Source organism: Phaethon lepturus, unplaced genomic scaffold (genome assembly GCF_000687285.1).
Source record: "Phaethon lepturus isolate BGI_N335 unplaced genomic scaffold, ASM68728v1 scaffold10876, whole genome shotgun sequence".
Lineage (NCBI taxonomy): Eukaryota > Metazoa > Chordata > Aves > Phaethontiformes > Phaethontidae > Phaethon > Phaethon lepturus.
The window spans coordinates 343-20263 of record NW_010544102.1 but is presented as its reverse complement, the minus strand read 5'-3'; the positions used below and the strand labels follow the sequence as shown (position 1 = coordinate 20263).

Genomic DNA, 19921 nt, shown 5'->3' with positions numbered 1-19921 from the left:
ACTGTCTGTAATTGTGTGCCCTGGGGCAGCTGGCAGAGTAGAAGTGTCTCTGACGGCTTATTTTGCCTTTTGAGCCGGTACAAGCTATGCCAGCGAAGGTAACTTGTTTAAGGTGTCAGCTGTGTCTTGCAGTAGGAAGGAGTGGCTTGCATGGCTCTGCCAGCAAATCTTTTCTAGTATCAGCATGGCTTTATGGTTTTCCATATCCTGTCATTGAAATACCATTGTTACCCAACCTTCAATATATGACAGTGCCTGAAGGGTTTGTGCACTGTCTAAAGTGATTTGCAGGGCAGCACATCTGAGTCGACAGTATACAAACCATATCATTTTGGTATCTAAACGCTCTCCTGGTATGTTAAGTACTCTAATTTCGTTTGACTGCTCCAAGTGATTTCCTCTTATTCTAACAAGAATGCATCTTCAACCTCAGCAATACATCATTCTAAACTAATTGACCTCATCTTTTTTGAAGGCTAATTTGATGGCATGATTCTAATTCGTAAGTTAAGTAGGTTCTTGTTTTCAAGCATATGAAAACCCCTATAACATATCTATGTTTGATGTGAAGTTGAGCTTTGATCATTTTAATTGGAAGGGCCAGTTGGTAACTCTTCTGTTGATGCAGAACAGCTACAGGAGACGAGAATTAAGAGTGTGTACTGGGACCTGCAGGCAGCAGTTCATTTCTCATGCTTCTTAGTTTTGGTCTTGCTCATTAAAACTTTGCAAATGAATAGCATTAACATGTGACTTCAGCTTTTAAAAGCTATGAGGTGAAAAATTGCAGTTCACAAACAGTTTTCTAGCTTCTTCTAGATGACTTGACTGAATGCTCTCCCACAGGAGTTGGGCATTTAGAGTGACTGCAGCAGGTGAAGCTGGAGTGGAAGCTGCAGCATGTTGTGCCGTATTTCTTGCAGGAAAAAAAATAATCTGAAGTTACATGGTATTGTAAGGATTGTAAGTATCTTGCATAATGCAGTGTCTTCTTAAGCATATTTCTTAAACTCCCTTGAGTCTAAATTTGTGGTTTTACACAAATTCATGTCAGTGGTACAGTAGTGATGTTAAGCCTCCATTATCTGCTCTACATTACTAGTTACAGCTTCATCTTTCTGTTGTGCTTGCATGCCAACGCAAACAGGGGTCTTCAAGCATATGGTTAATTACCTGTAGTGCAAGGAGGATCACTGGTGTTCTAAGTATTGATTTTCTGCAGTATTTAACTGAGTTGCCCTCAATGGATCTTAGTTTTGCAGGCATCTAAAGTCGCTGCTGTCAAGGAGAGCTGTAATCTGAATAGCTGGTATCAGGTGTGCAGGGATTTCCCTTTCCATGGGTGACAACACAGTAATGCAGCGTTGTGGTTTCATGGCCCCTGTCAATGAGGCCTGAGCTTGCAGTAAGTGGGAACCAGTCCTTCTCTGTGTTCCAAGTGAACTACTTCATGTCATCACTGAAGTACATATATGTAGTACATATATGTGTGCGTATATATATATGGGCCCTTACTGCAGAATGCCTAAAGTGTCGTAAGTCCATAGCCTGCCTTGTTCATGTGACCATCCCCTTAATCACTACTTGTGTTTGATCTGCTAGTGGCTGCTGCTTCATTGTGGAGTTTAGTTGACTTGAGAAACTGTCATTTCGGGTGAGTGATGAAGTATTGTCAGGAAAGAAGTTTCCTAATCTTCTGTAAGAAAGCTGAGCCTTTTTCTGGCCCCATTGGGTCAGGCATACGGAGGGTTGTGCTGTACTACTGCTGTGTGCATCCTTTGGATTTCTCAATGTGTTCCCTAGAGCTCTTTGATGTTCTTCAGCTTCCTGACAGCTGTATTAGATGTGTGGGTAATACCTACTTAAATGGTAGGTTCACGGATGCTTGAATAAATTTGGCGCTTCCACTTGTCTGGACTCACTAATGTTCTTTTTTGGCATATTTGACTCTGCAGATGGCTTCAGGTCCTCTGGTTCAGTTTAGCAGCAACAATTCCAAATCTTTGGGATAATTATACAGTGTGGTTCATGCTGAAGAATTCAGCTGAAAAATAGCTAGTATACAGCTTCACTCTCTTGACTGGCTCCAGATACTTTGCTGAGAGTTTGCTTCTAATCTGCATTATCTACAAGTCACTGAATGCCTGTCTCATATTTTTCTCATCTGTTTTCCTCTCTTATGTAGCTTGTTTGTTCATCTTCCCTTGGGTCAACATTCTTCATAAATGCAGATTCTGGCTTCTGTGCATAGTTAGGGCTTGAGGTCTGACTTCTCGGTTCTGTGATAATGCAGGCGTGCTGAGTGTAGCATGGGAAACAATGTTTTTTTCCATTTAACCCTCTTCAGAAGCGAGTTCAAATACTCATGTTAGCTGGCTTAGGTAGCAGTCTAGTACAGCAAATAGCTATGTTTCTTGGCAGACAACTGGAGGTATACAGGTTGTGCAAGGTAAACTATGCCACAGGGACCCCCTTGAGAAGTGTACTTTGCTCAGAAGCCTGGCAAAATTTCAGTGTAGTACCCTTATCAATTGGCTTGTTTTTAAGCCCAGTGCCCCAGGATATTAAGTATGATTTCAAAGTGCATGCTATTTATTGAGGCTAATGGAAGTGCTTGCTACCCAATAAGCAAATTCTGATTTAAATGAGATGTTAAAAGAAATTGAGGAAAAGCCAAAGGACTCTTTGGGTGGCCTGAGAGCAGGAGACCTGACACCTGGGGAGATAGCTTACCAGGATGTGGTGATTTGCATCTCTTGAGGGTCACAGACTTGTTGAGGTGGGAAGGGACTTCTGGGGACTGTGAAGTTCAGCCCTCCCTGTTCCAAGCAGGCTTCTCAGGACTGTGTCTGTTTGGGTTTTCAATATCTCCAAGAGTGAAAACTTTGAAACCTCTCTGGGCAACCTGTTCCAGTACTTGATCACTTTCATAATAAAAAAAAAGTAAGCCACTTCATATGCTTAAGTGGAATTTCCTTATATTTCAGTTTGTCTGCTGCCACTTGTCCTTTCACTGGGTAGACTCTGGTTCAGTCTTTACATCCCCCCCTTTTCCACCCCACCAGCTTTTTTGGAAATAGATACTTTTTGTAGACAAAGCCTTCTTTTTTGAAGCTGGAAGAGAGATTTGCTGTAAGGTTCCGTGACACAGGGAGAAGAGCGAATACTTGAGATTCTGGAAGGTGCAGCGGGCCTCTAGAAATGAATAAGTCATTTAATGTTTTTCTGGATTTAAAATTAACGGCATGCAGGTAGTGGTTCCTTGTGATGTTTTAACTAAGTCCAGTAACGCATTGAACTTGGTCAAAAATATAGCTTCTTGCAGTGACCTGCAAAAACTTTCCCTCTGGGGTTGTTTCCAATTTTCAGAAGTATTTGCTCCGAGTTTCTCAATAAGCCATAGCAGAGGTATTTCCCCTCCTCTTTTGTTCTCAGATTTGCTGCTTTTCCTGTTAATAACTCTGTTTACAAGTATCATCTGAGCAATTTCGCAATATGTAAATGTCTGCCCTAAAATTTGGGGTGTGATTTGGACTATTCAGTTTGGGGCTGTAAACAACTTGCTCCAAAGTGACCTTTACTGTAAAAGGAGACTAGTGGCAGCTCTGCTTGCAGTTCCTGACTACATGGAGAGCAGTTATTAGTACAGTCATGGGAAATGTCTGTTGTTTATGTCTGATAATGGCTTCCTCATTTCAGCCTTTCCAAAAGGAGATGATGCTTGTTTATTTGTTTTCCTGTTCAAGAGAAAGGTTTCTTCTTAACGAGCAGTGTAATTACCTATAGCGATGCCTCTTTTCTTTGATTTGTTTTGACAGTTTAAATGTGCTGAGGTAAGTCCTAGGTGACTAATCCATATATCATGTCAAATCAAATGCAAGTCTCTTCTTACCAGTAAATGTGTCGTGGGATCTAACTGGGACCACTGCAGAAGGTATTGGTGTGGAGCCTTTGGAATTATGATTATGTTCAGGCTTATGTTGCATGTATCTTATGGCCAGAGCTCTCTGTACGTGTTGGTGCTGATGGAATCACCTCTAAGACTTCATTGTGAGGGGTTATTCCAGCTGCCTTGGCTGGAATCAGCCAAGCGCAGCAATCAGATCGCCTTAAGGAAAAGTTTCTCATAATTCTAATTTTTCCTGGGCGGTTTTCCTTGCCTTAAACCTCGCTTGTTCTGTTTTCATTGATGTGAAGAGCATGAAAGAAGAGTAATCTATAAAGTTAACATTGCATCTTTCTTTGTGGAAAATCCTTCCTATCCACACTACCATAGGCTTGGCAGACGCTTTTGAATTCAAGTTAAGGTTTTTAAATATTTCAGAGATGCAGGTCCATATGGTATGATGTCCAACTAATTAACATAATAATTTCTGTGATAACCTGCTAGCTAAGACTCACTCTAGATGTTATGGAAAATGCTTCATAATTAACTTTCAGCAGCTGAAGTTAGATGTGTTTCTTCTGGACAGATCTATATTTTATTTCCATAGAACTGAGTTAATTTGTCTAAGCTTTTATGGCTTATCTTTCTTTTTCCTTTTTTAAGGAGAAATTGTGATAGTGGTTATACAAAATGCTCTTTGCTGTCCTGTGCTTAATCAATTAATCACAACAGTGAAATTTTCTTTTCTTCTACAGAAAAAGATGGCAAAGCCTTTCATCCAACATACGAAGAAAAACTTAAACTTGTGGCGCTGCACAAACAGGTTCTGCTGGGACCTTACAACCCTGACACTTGCCCTGAAGTTGGATTCTTTGATGTGCTGGGGAATGATAGAAGGTAAAAGGGCTGGTGCTCTTGCTGATCTTTACTCTGCTTTTCCTGTCTGAAGAAAACATCATCCAATTTCTGCAATAAGATGACAAGTATGTGGGTTGCGTCAATGTGTGTGTATAGTAGTGGATAGTGAGAGTGGCCTCTTCAAATACTTCTTAGAAATCTTGAGTCACAGTTCAGTAAATGAGCTAATAGAAGATTATTGGGTGTTTTCAACCACATTAGGAACAGCTGCTGTGCTGACAGTCCAGTTTCTCATAGCAGTTTAAGACTTGGTTAGCTCTGCGTTCATGTGCAGGCCCATGTTCCATCCTAACTCCACACCAGGGTTACAGCAGGCCAAGCCTTTTGCCAATGCATTCACAATAGCTTTTGCTAATGCCAAAAATAACTTCTGAAATCAGATACCTGGTGCATTCAAACTGAGTAAATTTTGATGAGATCTGGGCAGTCTCAGACATGTTTCTTGTATTGCTTGCAGTTCAGGCTGCACTTCTGATGTTCATTATTGCTATTTCTAGTGTGAAGGTGGTGTGCAACATGGAACTGGCTTTTCAGAGCTGGACCTGGTGCACTACTTTCGCCTAGATGGATGTAGCTTTCCTTTAAGAAGAACCGGCTTGTTGTATTCAACTATCTGAAGCACTATAATCGATGGCTGTTACCATGTTCGTTCATCTGGGAAAATGTATGCATTTTTATCCAGAAACTAGAGTGGAAGAAGGGTAAAAAATATTTCAGGTTCACTTGTAGCTGGAAGTTTTTGGATGTAGTTCAGAATTCTAAGTAGGGTCTATAGTATGTATGAAGTTTATATAAAAGCACTCAGTTATGTCTGTTTGAAAGAGTTGTTCTGGTGCAGGCAGAAGAGAGCACTGGACTGTCTTTGGGAAGAAGTTGCTGTTTCTCTGAAAGTTCACATTTTAAGTTTGGTCCCTGGTCTTGCAACTTTTTCTTTCCTCTGCTGGGTTCTCAGAGTTCACTACTGCCTTGAAAAGTGTCGAGTCTTCTGTTATTTCAGCTGATTTCTCTCTCTCAGGAAGGAATGGGCTGCCCTTGGAAACATGTCAAAGCAAAAAGCTATGACAGAATTTGTTAAGCTTCTGAATAGGTGCTGCCACTTGTTTTCAACATATGTCACTTCCCACAAGATAGAGAAAGAAGAACAAGAAAAGAAAAGGTAATGTTTGAGTCCTCTGGAGTATATTGAGTGTATAACTCTTGACCTAGGGACAGTGTCACAGCTAGCTTAGGTTGAAGTTGTCTTGGGAAGAGAAATGCTTGAAGTTTAGGTGGCTGTGGTACCATTTGGTCTCTTGAAGAGTTTTTATTTTGCCAGTAATGAATGATTGTTTCCGAGGTGAAGGCAACTACAATATGAGGAGTTTTTAAAATCTTGCTGATACTGTCAGCTGCTTAAGTAATACACACTTCACAAAATGTCTGTCCGGATATGTCTGTGGACTAAACATACACTGAATGTGAAATTGTCAGGTGGTTTAAACTCCTGTTGCAGTATGGGTTAGCAACTTGACAAAGGCTATATTCTACTATCCTTTATATATCATGCGATTATTAAACTATAGTATCCATGTAATTATTGAACACAAAGCTTGGAAGATGTGTTTAAGGTTTCCAGGCACTTTTTTCTATTGCTCTCTGCTACAGATAGTATAGTAATGAGTTGGAATGAATATCAAATTATAATACAGAATTTACACTTGCCATACTGCAGAGTGCAGTAAAACTGAACAGTAATATGCTTTTTTCTTGTGTCCAATACGATACTTCTCCAGGCCAATTTAAGTGGGAGGAGATGATACCAAACAAAAAGCCGTACTGGGCAGGAAAAAGGCAGGTTACAGCATGTTGAAAATAAGTCATCCTAGGATTGTAGGAATGCTAAAATAGCTTATTGAGTGGATGTTGCAGAAGAGAAGAGGAGGAACGAAGGCGGCGTGAAGAGGAAGAGCGTGAGCGTTTACAAAAAGAAGAAGAAAAACGTAGGCGAGAAGAAGAGGAAAGACTGAGAAGGGAAGAAGAAGAGCGGAGGAGAATAGAGGAGGAACGACTCCGGATGGAACAACAGAAGTGAGTAGCTGAAACAAACACCACTTCAAAGAAAAAAATTGCCTTGCACTTGATGCAGTTGTATCTAACTTTTTAAGTAGTTACGCTAGAATTGAATACCTGAAGTTCAGAGCACTCGAGTCTGGTAGTGGCATTTGCATCCTTAGTTAACAAGGACACAATTTGCAGAGAATAATTATCCTGATGCATTATTGTATGAAGCCTTCTGAGATGAAAGTGCCAGAGAAGCTTTGTAAAGAGAAGCTCTGGAGGTTTTTGGGTTCAGGGGCTGCATCTCATGAAAAGTTGTGGCTCTGCTTCTTAAATGATTAAAGCTGCACTCAACTGAGCAGAGTTAAGAGTCCAGCTGGAAGTGTTTGAACTGTGACTTGAAAGTTTATATCCTTTTACAGAGGTGGAGCCTTGAAAAAAGGATAACTGCAGTTCAGTGGGGTATTTTGAATGCATGGCTGAAGTTTTCTAACTTGGTAATCTAACACGACCTCCTTAAAGGTGCTCCCTTTCTAGGAAGTGTGAACTCTCTACAGATCTCATTTTTACACTGGCAATCACTGGATCTTACCACCTTTCTAAAAGGAATACAAAATTCATGTTCAAATGCACTTAACCTCTGTTTGTAGCCTGAATTAAATTGTTTACTTAGAATATCCAGCTCTAGTTATCAGATGCTGAAAACATGGATCTAGCTTTGCACACATAACATTTAAGAGAACAGTATCAAAGCTGTCCCACATCAGTTAGCAACCATTTTCCATAATAAAAATGTCTTTGCAGGGGGTGTTTCTGAAGTAGATCCTGTGCTTGCTATGTAGTGGTTTTGAGAAGGAGCAAATCATTAATCCATAAATTTTACTGTTTGTTTAACATGGTGAGAGCCAGAGGAGTGTGACATAAATGAACAGAGAATACAATAAAAAAAAGTTGCACAGTGCTAAGTAACAAGAACTGTGGTATGCCTTGAAGTCAAGAGATTTTTTTTCACATGAATAGCAGTTGTGTATCAAGTGGTTGTAGCAGATTACAGAGATGGACTGAACAGCAATGTGATCCTTATATATGGGCCAAGTGTATCTAAACTGGTCACAGTTTGCTGAAGGGTAGTAAATCTTGCCCTTTAGGATACGAAACCAGTATAATACTGGAGCTTCTAGAAGATGGTTTTTGGGGAAGGAAGGAGAGTGGGAAGGATAATTAGTCCTGCATTTCTGTGATACTTCTTTCTTCCTCTGAATCATTGATAGCTGGTCACTGATGGAAATAGCATATGAGACAAACCCTGGATCTAGCTGGTAATTTTACTATATAGTTCTGTTAGCCCTTTGGAGAAAGGAGAAAAACTGAGCCTGTGCATAAGTAACCCATGTGTTCATCCTGAAGTTTCAGCAATTGAGTTTATTGGAGGCGCAGATGCCCTATTTGGCAGCATTTTTTTTTCATTCCTGAATTAGGCCACAGTCAGTCATGCTTTTCATATTTGTTTGCATACTGTCCTGGGAAATTAAGATAGTAATGTGGTATGTTCTTAGCTTTACCAAAAAGCATTGGCCTGCTGTAATACAGAAGGTTTGTTTTTGTCAATATTTGTAGAAGGGCTGCTAGAAGGATGGTTTCTGCATATTTTCTGGGGGAACCAAATGTAGGTTTTTTTCCTTGCTTGTTTGAGAAATCTAGTCATGCTTTTTTCTAGCACTACTTCTTCATCAGACTACACATGTAAGAGCTCTTGTTCTTTTAATATTTGATGTTTTCAAATATTGGGTAGAAATTGTTGCTCTCTTCTTTATATTCTCAGCCTATTTTTTAGGCAAAATTCACATTTGCATTACCTCTGGGCTCTGCTCTATTACGTAGATTTGGTTTAATTGGCTTTTGCAGATATTGAATTAACTGTCTTTGAGGCCACTTAAATCACTTAAGTACAGGGAATTCCCCAGTACCCTTAGATGCTTATAATCTTCATGCTCTCCTCCCACCAATCTAGGCAACAGATAATGGCAGCACTGAACTCCCAGACTGCCATTCAGTTCCAGCAGTATGCAGCCCAGCAGTATCCGGGCAACTATGAACAGCAGCAGATCCTGATTCGGCAACTTCAGGAACAGCATTATCAACAATACATGCAGCAGCTCTATCAAGTCCAGCTTGCACAGCAACAGGTATGGCCAACCAGCTGAGAAACTTAGATTTTTTTTTTTGTGTGTGTGTGTCCTAGGCTGTCTTTGCGAGATGTTAACTTGTCTACCTTGTCCCCTTGAAAAGCTAATTGCTACAAGGAGAGATAGTGTTTAGTGACTAATGCTACTTCAGATTCAAACACCAAAGCCCCTTTATTTAATCTTCTTGAGCAGTATTCTGAAGCAGCTGCTAAGAAAATTCTAAGCAGCCTCTAATTACTTTGTTCAATACAATTTTTGGAGACCAAATGTGAAGTGCTCTGCTGCAGCACCGATTGATCCTGTAATTTAATGGGGGTACATACCAGTGCATCTGAGCACAAACTTATTCAAGTGATTCTCCATATAGGTATTGTACCTGAAGATCTGTGCAGAGCGGCAGGCTTTGGTCAGCCATGTGTTTCCAGCTGGACATGCATGCAGCACTGTCACATCACTACTGGGTTTGAGATTGACAGGGAGGAGCAACTTGAGCATGACTGACTTCTCTCCTTTTGCATCCATTGTCTGATATCAGTATCTAATTAGCTGCTTGCCTGCAATAGACTGCTCGTGCTTTGGGTGGGATGACGGACTTTCATATTTCTGGTAGCAATGGGTGGCAGTAGTGCCTTACTTCTGTGCAAGGACTTTGTGCCTGGGCTTGAAAGGCTACTTCTCTGTTTCGGGGATTCTTGCATCTCTGGCAAATGTGCTGTATTTGCATCTCAGGCTATTTTAAAGTTCAAGGATGTCCATCTCTAAGTGTCTTAAACAGATGTGAGATGTCAGACTAGTACATCTGACCTCTCTGGGCAGGACCTGAATCTTAAATGGCCTGTAACTACCAGACCTGAAATCTAGTGCTTTTGAGCTAAAAACCTAAAATTCATTAACTAATTTCCTGTGAAGTCATTTGTATTTTGAGACCGATGCCTTTGGCGAAGAACTATCTGAGGAAGTGACCCGTGTGGCCCATGCGAACCTCATGAAGTTCAACAAGGCCAAGTGCAAGGTCCTGCATCTGGCTTGGGGCAGTCCCCAATATCAAGACAGACTGGGGGCTGAATGGATTGGGAGCAGCCCTGTGAAGATGGACTTTAGGATACTGATGGGTGAAAAATGGGATATGAGCTGGCAGTGTGCACTTGCAGCCCAGAAGGCCAATGGTATCCTGGGCTGCATAAAAAGAAATATGGCCAGAAGGTTGAGGGAGGTGAGTTTGTCTGCTCTGGAGAGACTACACCTGGAGTACTGCATCCAGCTTGAGTCCTCAGCACAGGAAAGACATGGATGTGCTGGAGCAGGTCTGGAGGAGGGCCACCAAAATGATCAGAGGGATTGAATACCTCTCCTGTGCAGAAAGGCTGAGAAAAGCTGGGGCTGTTCAGCCTGGAGAAGAAAAGGCTCCAGCGAGACCTTATTGCTGCCTTCCAGTACTTAAAGGGGGCTTATAAAAAAGATGGAGAAAGACCTTTCACCAGAGCTTGAAGTGACAGGACAAGGGGCAATGGTTTTAAACTGAAAGATGTTTAGACTGGATATAAGGAAGAAATTCCTCATAATGAGGGTGGTAAGACACTGGACCAGGTTGCTCAGTGAAGCTGTTGGATGCCCCATCGTTGGAAGTGTTCAAGGTCAGGTTGGATGGAGCTTTCAGCAACCTGGCCTTATGAAAGATATCCCTGCCCGTTGCAGGGATGTTTGACTAGATGATCTTTAAAAGTCCCTTCCAACCCAAACCATGGTTTCATGGAGTTGAAGTGGTATAGGAAAGTCAGTGCCTTCCTGCCCTGTTACAGTTACTCTTGAAGCTGAACATCAACTTGGTGCCAAAGCTTTGCTGTCATAAGTGGTAAGCAAAAGCTATAGCCTCATCAGTCTTGCCCTCGATGCCTTCTGGGGTTGATACTGCTCCCTTGAGCCAGATGCGTCAGACACTGCTGCCAATTTTCTTCAGTGCTATCAGCACAGCTCCTTTCAATCATGCCCTCTGAGACCTGGGGCAAAACAGCCTTTCTTTTATAGTGGTTTACAAAATAAAAAGTCTGCCAGGCAACGAAGCTTATCTTTCAAACTCTTGTAGAGGAAAGGATGAAAAAGAAGTATGTAACAGAGCTTAAGATTATCTAATTTTTACTTCTGACTTTCCTGAAGGCTCAGGTAGCTGCTGTAATGCTTCTGAGGAATGCTTGCCTTTCAGATGCCTGTAACTCAGCTGCCTTGGGATCTCTTAATGCAGTTAACAAGTGCTGTTCTGTCATGGTTGCTTACAGATCAGTTTGTGATATGATTAATTTTGGAAAGACTGTATGCAATAGTTTTCTAGAAGAGTTCTTGCCACTTTACGTTGAATCACTGCATAAAGCTTCTGTAGTAGAAGGATCTGGGCAGCATCTGTACAATTGCTCAAATTTGAAACGCAACTAATATTTGAGTATATTGTCTTCATACTCCTTCAGAACACCAGTGTTCCATTCATTTGTCAAAATCACGTGCTCATTAGGGTATTCTTTAAGGAATCATACTGTCAATTTTACATTTTCCCTGTCCCAACAAAAAAGCCCATGTAATATCTCTGTACTGATAACTAAAGGCGGGAGAATAAGCCTTGAAGCTAAAGGGATAATGCATCCTGCTTAAATCCAAAAGGATGGTTGTTACCTTGTATAATCTCGTTTTAGGTGTATTTAATCCTTTGCAGAGGGACAGCATGATAAATTCTATCTAAAGACTTTCAGTGTACATAAGCCATGTTCTAAAAGTAGCACCTCTGAGCTTTAATAACTCTTCTCCCAGACCACTTGCAGTCCTTGTGGCTCTTACGCTTCCTGCTTTCATGTTAAATAACTGCCTTTGGGCATAATGGATTTGATAGAGAACAATGTTGAGCAACTTAACTCACAAATTGGCGAAGTACTTAATAGACCTTAAATACCTCCATCTCTTTTTTTTTTTAGACCTGGATGAGCCCAGGCCAGAACTCTTTCATCCCACTGGTAAAAACCAGCAAACAAGTTGACAAGTTGTCATTTTCAATTTTGAAAGAAATGCTATAGGAGCTACTGAAATGTAGAACTTCTGTAGTTAAGTGCGAGAGTTTATTGTGCGTGCCCTAACTAACTTGAAAGTCGAATCTTCAGGTAGTATCCACTAGCCTAGAACAAAGTGACTTCACTTCCCCCGATACTAAGTACATGTAATGCTCACTGGTTAACATGTGCTGCTTCTCATCTCTTGTGTCAAGCCTCCCTGTGGGGTACAGGGGGAGATTTTTTTTCCTTAAAGTGTCTTTATACCTTCTGCTGGAAGAGACACACATCTTGGGAGGTTTTGGTTTTATTTAATTTCTTTCATTTTAGGCAGCCTTACAAAAGCAGCAGGAGACAGTTGTGACAGCCACAGGGACACCTCTGACTGCTGCATCAAAGGTGAATGCACCTGCCCCAGGGGACACCCCATCTGTTAATGGGCAAGCCAGTGCACATGCAGACAGCCCTGAGAAGGAGCTGGATCCAGAGGCTTTGGAAGAAGCATTGGAGAATGGACCAAAAGGTAAGACTAGCTAGTAAATAGCAAAAGTCTTCCTTAGGATTCAGATGTCTGATAAGTAAGTATGGTTACTGTGGCCCTTTGCTTGGCTTCATTGGGCTATGCAAGAGCTAGGTTTGATTCCTGGGTCCAGGTTCTCTCAAGGGAGAACAGTATTTCACGGACAAAACTCAGCTTTGGCAGGAGGAAAAGATGAAACAGCAAAAGCATTTCAGGCAAAGTGAATGGGATCCAGAACCTCCCTTCACTCTTGAATTCAAGGAAAGGAGCATAAATGTTCTAGCAGAAAGCTGTTCTGTGCAGAATTGTGTTCAAACTTACTTGAACTCGGGTCAAAACTGAGTGTTGATTTAGCCTTGCAGATGTAAATAAAGCCAAATCCTTCTTACGATCTCTGAAAGCTGCCCTACCTGTGGCTTAGCCCTGTCCTATGTGTAGTCCAGACTGCTGTCCCCTCACATTTCCCACCTTCTTCAGACAGCTTCTAGGAAGCTGTAGAAGCAGAACAGGGAAAGTAGCCTCCCAGCAGCGCTCATCACTGGTATTTCTGGGTGTTACCTCTATACATTCATCCACAATCAGTAGTCCTCAAAAGACTTGCTTGGATCCCAGGGTGGAACCAACACTAGCATGGTGTCTGCATAATGAGGTGTTCAGTTATTTTAGTCAGTATTTGGCAATTTCTAGACAAATCCACAGCTTCTGGTTCTGTCACATAAAAGATCCTTTCAATGAAGGTTTCTGTGCAATGTAATCCTGGCACTTGTAGTGATACTTCTGTGTAAGCACTGTCAGTTTAAAAGTGGCAGATGGGTAAACTGGTAGGTTTTAAGTGTGCAGTGTTAAATCTAAACTGGCATTGCATTTCATGTGAGTTGCAACTGTGAAAAGATGTTTCTTCAGTAAAAAAAAAAAAAAAAATTACTTTAGAAGCATCTCTGATGCTTGTGGTCCTCAAGTGCCCCTAAAGCACACTTTAGCATGCAAGATAGCTGACTGAAACAAAAGCTTAACTGGGATATTTTTCCCCCTCTCTCCAGATTCTGTTCCAGTGATAGCTGCCCCATCAATGTGGACACGACCCCAGATAAAAGACTTCAAGGAAAAAATCCGGCAAGATGCAGACTCTGTGATCACAGTGGGCCGAGGAGAAGTGGTTACAGTTAGAGTACCAACTCATGAAGAGGGGTCTTACCTCTTCTGGGAGTTTGCTACAGACAATTATGACATTGGTTTTGGGGTGTATTTTGAATGGACAGACTCCCCTAATACTGCAGTCAGTGTGCATGTCAGCGAATCCAGTGATGATGAGGATGAGGAAGAAGGTAAGCATGCTTATTTATATAAGCTGCCAGTCCTGCAGAGCTTGCTGTGGGAGAAACCCAACTGATTGTCTTGTGTAATCTCACAGTTCCCCCAACTTCCAACTACCTGGAATCTTGTCTTCAATTTTGAATAGGAAGTGCAATTCTGACAGTAACTTCAGTAACCTTGTTTGGTCACAAATAGGTTAAAGCAGTTGAGGGTGGGGAAATCCTTTTCCTACGTTTTACTTACTCTATAGTGTGTCCTCTTGTCCAATTCAGTACTTACTGAATTAATTACTGAGTTAACTTACTATTCAGTAAGCTAGATTGAAACCTGCGCTATAATGGAGCATAGTGGATCTGCACACTGAAAACCTTAAGAAAAATCCTGCCCTGCTATTCATAAACTTTTTCTAGGGGGAGAGTTTCCTTGAGATTTCAACAAAACAGCTTAGAAGAACAATTTCTGATAGTGGCCAGTTCACAGCCTTTACCTATGGGAGAGTTTAGCATCAGAAAATCATGTTTTGAAATGAGCATGTGATTTGCTTAGAAGGAACTTGCTCTAACATAGGAAGCAATGGCCTTCTGCATATTACTACTTAGTAATCAGTCATAGTAAGTATGTCAGATCAGTGGCAGTCAGTTAATGTGGAGTAGTGTCTTAATGGCAACTAGAGCTTGGCATCTCTCTGAACTGACTCAGCTGTGCTGGGAAGATGGGTGTGGTGGCTTTTAATATCAAACTGTAAAATTCTTGATAAAGTGAACATGCTTACTGTTCCTTCTGCTTTTGAATGCTTTAGCCACAGCCTTGGTATGAGCCCCTTTGACTCATCTGTCTGTAAACTAATGAAAAGTGCCCTGTCTACTACAGATCAGTCTGACTTTGTCTTGTAAAGCATCCACCCACATTAACCGATGCTTTTTTTTTCCTTGCAGAAAGTGCTAGCAGTGAAGAAAAAGCCAAGAAGAATGCCAACAAGCCTCAGCTAGACGAAATAGTGCCTGTGTACAGACGAGACTGTCATGAAGAAGTGTATGCTGGCAGCCACCAGTACCCAGGGAGAGGAGTTTATCTTCTTAAATTTGACAACTCCTACTCTCTATGGAGGTCAAAAACAGTTTACTACAGAGTTTATTATACTAGATAAAGGTGTGGCTGTGTCTGAGGCTGGGCTGTGCAGAAGATGTCATTTTATTTGGAATTTTCTTCAAGCATAATGGATCCTTTTGAGTCTGTGTTTTATCCTGTCTGTATCTGTACGGTTTGTGTGAACTTTAACAAGTAGACACTGGGATCTTCCTGCTCCATGACACTAATGCATATTGCATTGGGCTTAACACAGGATCTCCCTAGCCCTTTTGGGTATTGGAGTTAACCAATGGAAGTCATTGGCTCCAATGCTAAGGTCACATCAGTTGCATTTGTTAAAGCCTCATGAAGAAGGGGGAGGGAGTTGCTGACTCACTGGCTGGATGATCTGATGTTTCCAGGTCTGGATGCTTTGAATAACTTGTTAACGGTTAATTTAAAGGTCCCATCAGTAACTGGTAGATTTGGATGCAGTTTGCTGTGTAGCAAGTTTCTCTTGATTGTAATCGAATGTCAGACTTTTACACCATTAAAACTTGAAACTTTAAGTTGATGCAGTTTAGAAACAAGTTGTCTCGCTTCTGTCCTCATCGAAGAAGAAACATTCAGTTCCTTAAACCAGTGTAGTGGCTAAGACAAGGATGAACAGCACCCTGAAAGTACAGCAGATAACCTCTTCTGAAGATGTAAACTGAATGACAATTAAAAGTATGTGTAACAAGAACCACCTTGATCTCTCTGCCCCGCTGCTAACCCTAGAATAAAAAAGTCATTTTTTGAGACAATTGACTTTGAACTGGGGCACAAACTATTTCTAAGTTTGGTGGGTTTTTAATGGGGCGGACTTAAATGTATACAAACCTGCAGCCAGTTTTCTGCACAACATTCTGGTTTGTCTGTTTTTGTAAAAACCTGAATAAGCATGTTGTGCATCTGAAGAACAGTAAGTCACTTCGATAACATATAGGAGTTAATGTTGCACTAATTATGGAAATCACTGCCAGTCCATTTTAGTCTGAACTGGTGACACTTGTGTGCAGACTTTCTGCTTTAATCTGTAACTGTCTGCAGAAAGGCAGAGTGCACATACAGATACTTAATAATGTAGCTTTAATCTCAATTTCATATGGTTTGTTTGGGACATTTCATATTTTGTGTAGTGGAAAAATGCAGGTGGCTACTTGACTTGAGGCTGCAGTAAGAATCCGCTCTCCTTGGAGCCCTGCACCCCAGGGGTGATGTGTTGCAATGACGACTTGCCTAAGTGCTCTCTGTGTGGGTAACGCACTTTGTTACTGAAAGAAAATGGTTACTTTGGGTCTGTCAGATCAGTTCCTGCAGTAAGACTTCCATTGATTAGCTGCAGCATGTACAGTTCCATGGCAAATGATGTTGAGTTTGTGGGATTTGTTTGAATAACCAGTTTGTACATACATGATACTTTACTTTTCTCATACCAACCATGGAGATACTTCTCCTAGAGTGCTTGTCATCTTGCGTTTGGTTCAGCAACACCGTACCAGCTTATAGCTAGTTAGTGCTGCTTTATCCAAAAACACTGTACAATGTTCTGCTCTTGTGTACATACAGTATATAAACCATGAATTTAGAAAGTACCTTGCTTTTAAAGAAAACTGTATTTAATGTAAAAAAAACTTTTAAAAAGGCAGGCACTAATATATTTCTTCCGGTCTTCAATTTAAATTTTTTTTGTCCATACAAAAAATGTTACGACTTCTTCCTTTAAGAATATCTGTTCTTGGGAGCGGTGTTTGTTGCTTTAAATGGCAGCACTTACTGTCATGTGTTGGATGTTAGAACTTTTACGTTTTCAGACTTTTTTTATTGCCTCTGGCTGTTTATTAGTACAGTATAAGTGCGATTTCAAGATAACTTGAGATAGTATTTAATCCTAATTAAAATACATTTATCTGTAATGCTGTTGGCTTTTTATTAATTTGGAAACCTTGGTGTTGCTGTGTATGGCTATTCAGCTAAGATATGCTTGTCATCTTCCCTCTCACTTTTAAAAATTCAGTACCATGCTAACACTGTGGTTTTAGCAGCCAAATCACTTGGGCCAAAGGCTCTGCACAAGAAGTGTCACAAGCTCACTGGATGAGGCCATCTGTCAATGCTAGAAGAGCCCAGCTTGAACAGCGTAATTGCTTTGGTTTTTGAAAGTGATCTGTAGCAGCAAGGGTTGGATGTGGGCAGCCAAAACTTGTAAGCTGTCTTCTGCCTGGGAGAAACGTGCCTGCCTTAGCCCTTGAGGCTTAATGAATCCAGCCCCAAGGGGCAGTAGGGGCTGGCTGCGTTGTCCTGAAGAGCCCTTGCTCCAAAGGGCAGGAGATGGGCAGGACCAGGCATGGTTTAGAGCCAACAGGGCAAAAAGCAAAAACCTAGAGGCAACAAGCCCAGTTACACTGTTGGCCAAAATCACCTTACAGCAGTGGGTAAGTAGCTTATCCTGGAGTTGAGGCCAAAAGTGGGTTTGGCACTAGTTCAATCCATGGTCCAGGACCATTCCATGGTCCAGGTCCATTCCCCGATAGACAGTGGCCTCTCAAGCTGCTGTTTCCGGCTCTCGCCTGGGGTGCAGAAGTGTCTTCAGTGAGAAGGAAATGAGTGCTGTGCTTGCTAGAACCACAGAATCATTAAGGTTAGAAAAGACCTTTAAGATCATCAAGTCCAACCGTCAGCGAGATGCGGGGAAGTTCAAGGTACCACCTAGTCTGCATATGCTACAAACTAGTTTTAAGTGAAATGTGCAAGTGCATTGAAAACCAAAGTAATTACAGCAGCAAGCCTACCCCAACTGGACCTATTTTGCCTGTCTTGCCCATGTGTAAATTCCCCTTTCTCCAATTAAGTGAAGCACTGTACTCCTCGCAGCTCACTTAAGGCAGCTCTTCCACAAGAGAGTTATTGTCAACACTTCCTGAGATGAACTGAGTCCCTGGCAATAGATCCAGGTGATGCAACTTAAATGGGGTGACAAAGCTTGATTCCAAATGCACTGCTCGTTTGAGAAAAGCTAAACAGTCTGAGGGACAAACCGGCATTAGAAGTGACGCATTCAGAAGCACTGTCACCATGGATGTTGCTTGAGCTGCCTCTTCTTCGAGGCAGTCGTGCGGGAGATACCAAGGCAAGGTCTTTGCTCTCACAGAAGGATAAGCAGTGCAACTGCAAATGCCTTGCTAATTATGAAAACACCTTGCTAATTAAGCCACTGGGCTGCTGTATGATATTATCCTTGCCTATCCTCTTTGCTGTCCTCCCCTACCCCTTGGCTTTTAGCACTTTCTGCTTTGTACTTTGCTTTGTAAGTCACAGATTAAATGCTGCGTGAATTACAGCAGCTGGATGCAACCTTTGGGGTAACTGGAATGGGCAGGGTCATAAAATCAGCAGTCTGCTGTCAGAGGAAGTTTGGGGGCTGGTTTAGCCATTTAACCTCCCATTCATGCAGTTGCTCTAGAAATTGTAAGGGGGCTGCATAGACCTGTTGGAGTACGAAGAAGCAACATAGCCATCCTTCACCCAAGTGAGTAACATCCTTCTCCAAACTGAGTAACAGTTCAGGGCAGCTGTTAACCTTATGAATCTAAAATAGCAACGGTAAGGCTGCTTTCTGACAACTCAATGTTGTCGTCTTTCTAGCAGCAGGTCCCGCAATCCCCATCCTCTTCTTTCCATCCCCTGGTATATTTGCAGCGAAAAGGCTGCAAGGGGAAGCTGGAAAAAGCCAGCCCAAGACCTCGCAGCGCTCCCAGCCTGTTTGACTCTTGTTCCTGGCCTCCGGGTTCAAGTCCCGTAGCTCCTGCCCTTCCTTCAGCTCCTCTGCCACGTTTGGCTGCCACATCCAGGCACCATGGGGACTGAGCCAGCACCTTCCATACCCGTGGCACTGCCCAAAGGTGCCAGCTAGAGCAAGAGCCCGGCTAAAATGCATGTACATCCAGGATTTGTGGAAATTACAGCCTCCCTCTTGCAAGCTGCTACTTCCTAGCTACTCTTGCTCTGATCCCCCATTCCACCTCCCTCCAAAAATACAGTTCAAATTATTAAACCTCCAGCTCCCGCTGGGAGTTCATTTGCAGACCAAGCTCAGGTGCAAGAGCTTTCAGCTGCTGCTGCCAGCCTGTCGGTGCTGTCCTTCCCGCTCGCTGTATGGGAGAGCAGCGAGCAAACGGGGAAGCTTTTGGGGTTGGGGCTCTGCTTTACCGTGTGCTGGCGGAAAGGAGACCTGTCGTAGAGACGTGCAAGCCCCTGCGGTAACGCTGGTCCCGCGCTCTGCAGCAGCAGCTTGCTTGCGTTGGGCTCAGGCGTGCCAGCGGCGTTCGCACCGACAGCCAGTTTGATACGGCAGGTTACAAGCGTGAGCTGTGGGATTTTAGATCCATTGCTTAAAAAATACTTCTTCTAACCTCACACCGCAGCTACATCCAGCACCACGTACTGCGAGATCAAGCCGTGAAATTGTATCCCAAATCTTTCCCCCAATACTGCTCGTCTTGAGACCTACCAGTTGCACGTCAAAGGCTTTTCAAAGGTGTAGGTTTCAGTGGTGCAGAGTCACAGTGGCTTAAAGAAGTGTAAGAAAACATCTGGCTTAGTATTGATACAGACTTTGCAATGAAATATAGCTATTCCACATGCGAAGTTATTGTTTGGTATCCTAAAAATAAGAAAATCACAAGGAATGAGGAAAGAAGAGGGGACACGAGTTCTCCGTACCAAGTTCCGCTCCTGGCCTTCACCATTTTCATCTTGTACCACCTTCATCATACAGAGTCATGATGACGCTGGTGAGAAACCTGCTGCTTTTAATCAGAGGCTCAACACTGGGATGCTTAACTGGCAGTCGGATTTGGGGGAGTAATCCTTTATTTCAGCCTACGCTTCTCCTTAATCTAGTGCTTTCCTCAGTGTTGGA

General features: G+C 42.2%; 1 protein-coding gene across 1 annotated transcript; it reads left to right on the top strand.

Moving 5' to 3' along the window:
- Nucleotides 1-4638: 4638 nt before the first annotated feature.
- On the top strand, nt 4639-16916 carry ACBD3 (acyl-CoA binding domain containing 3). Its single transcript, XM_010288562.1, has 7 exons — nt 4639-4783; nt 5820-5960; nt 6713-6871; nt 8853-9027; nt 12387-12579; nt 13617-13901; nt 14826-16916. Exons 2-7 carry the CDS (start codon nt 5845-5847, stop codon nt 15035-15037), a joined length of 1140 nt encoding a protein of 379 aa, XP_010286864.1. The 5' UTR covers nt 4639-4783; nt 5820-5844; the 3' UTR covers nt 15038-16916.
- The last annotated feature ends 3005 nt before the right edge of the window (nt 16917-19921 follow it).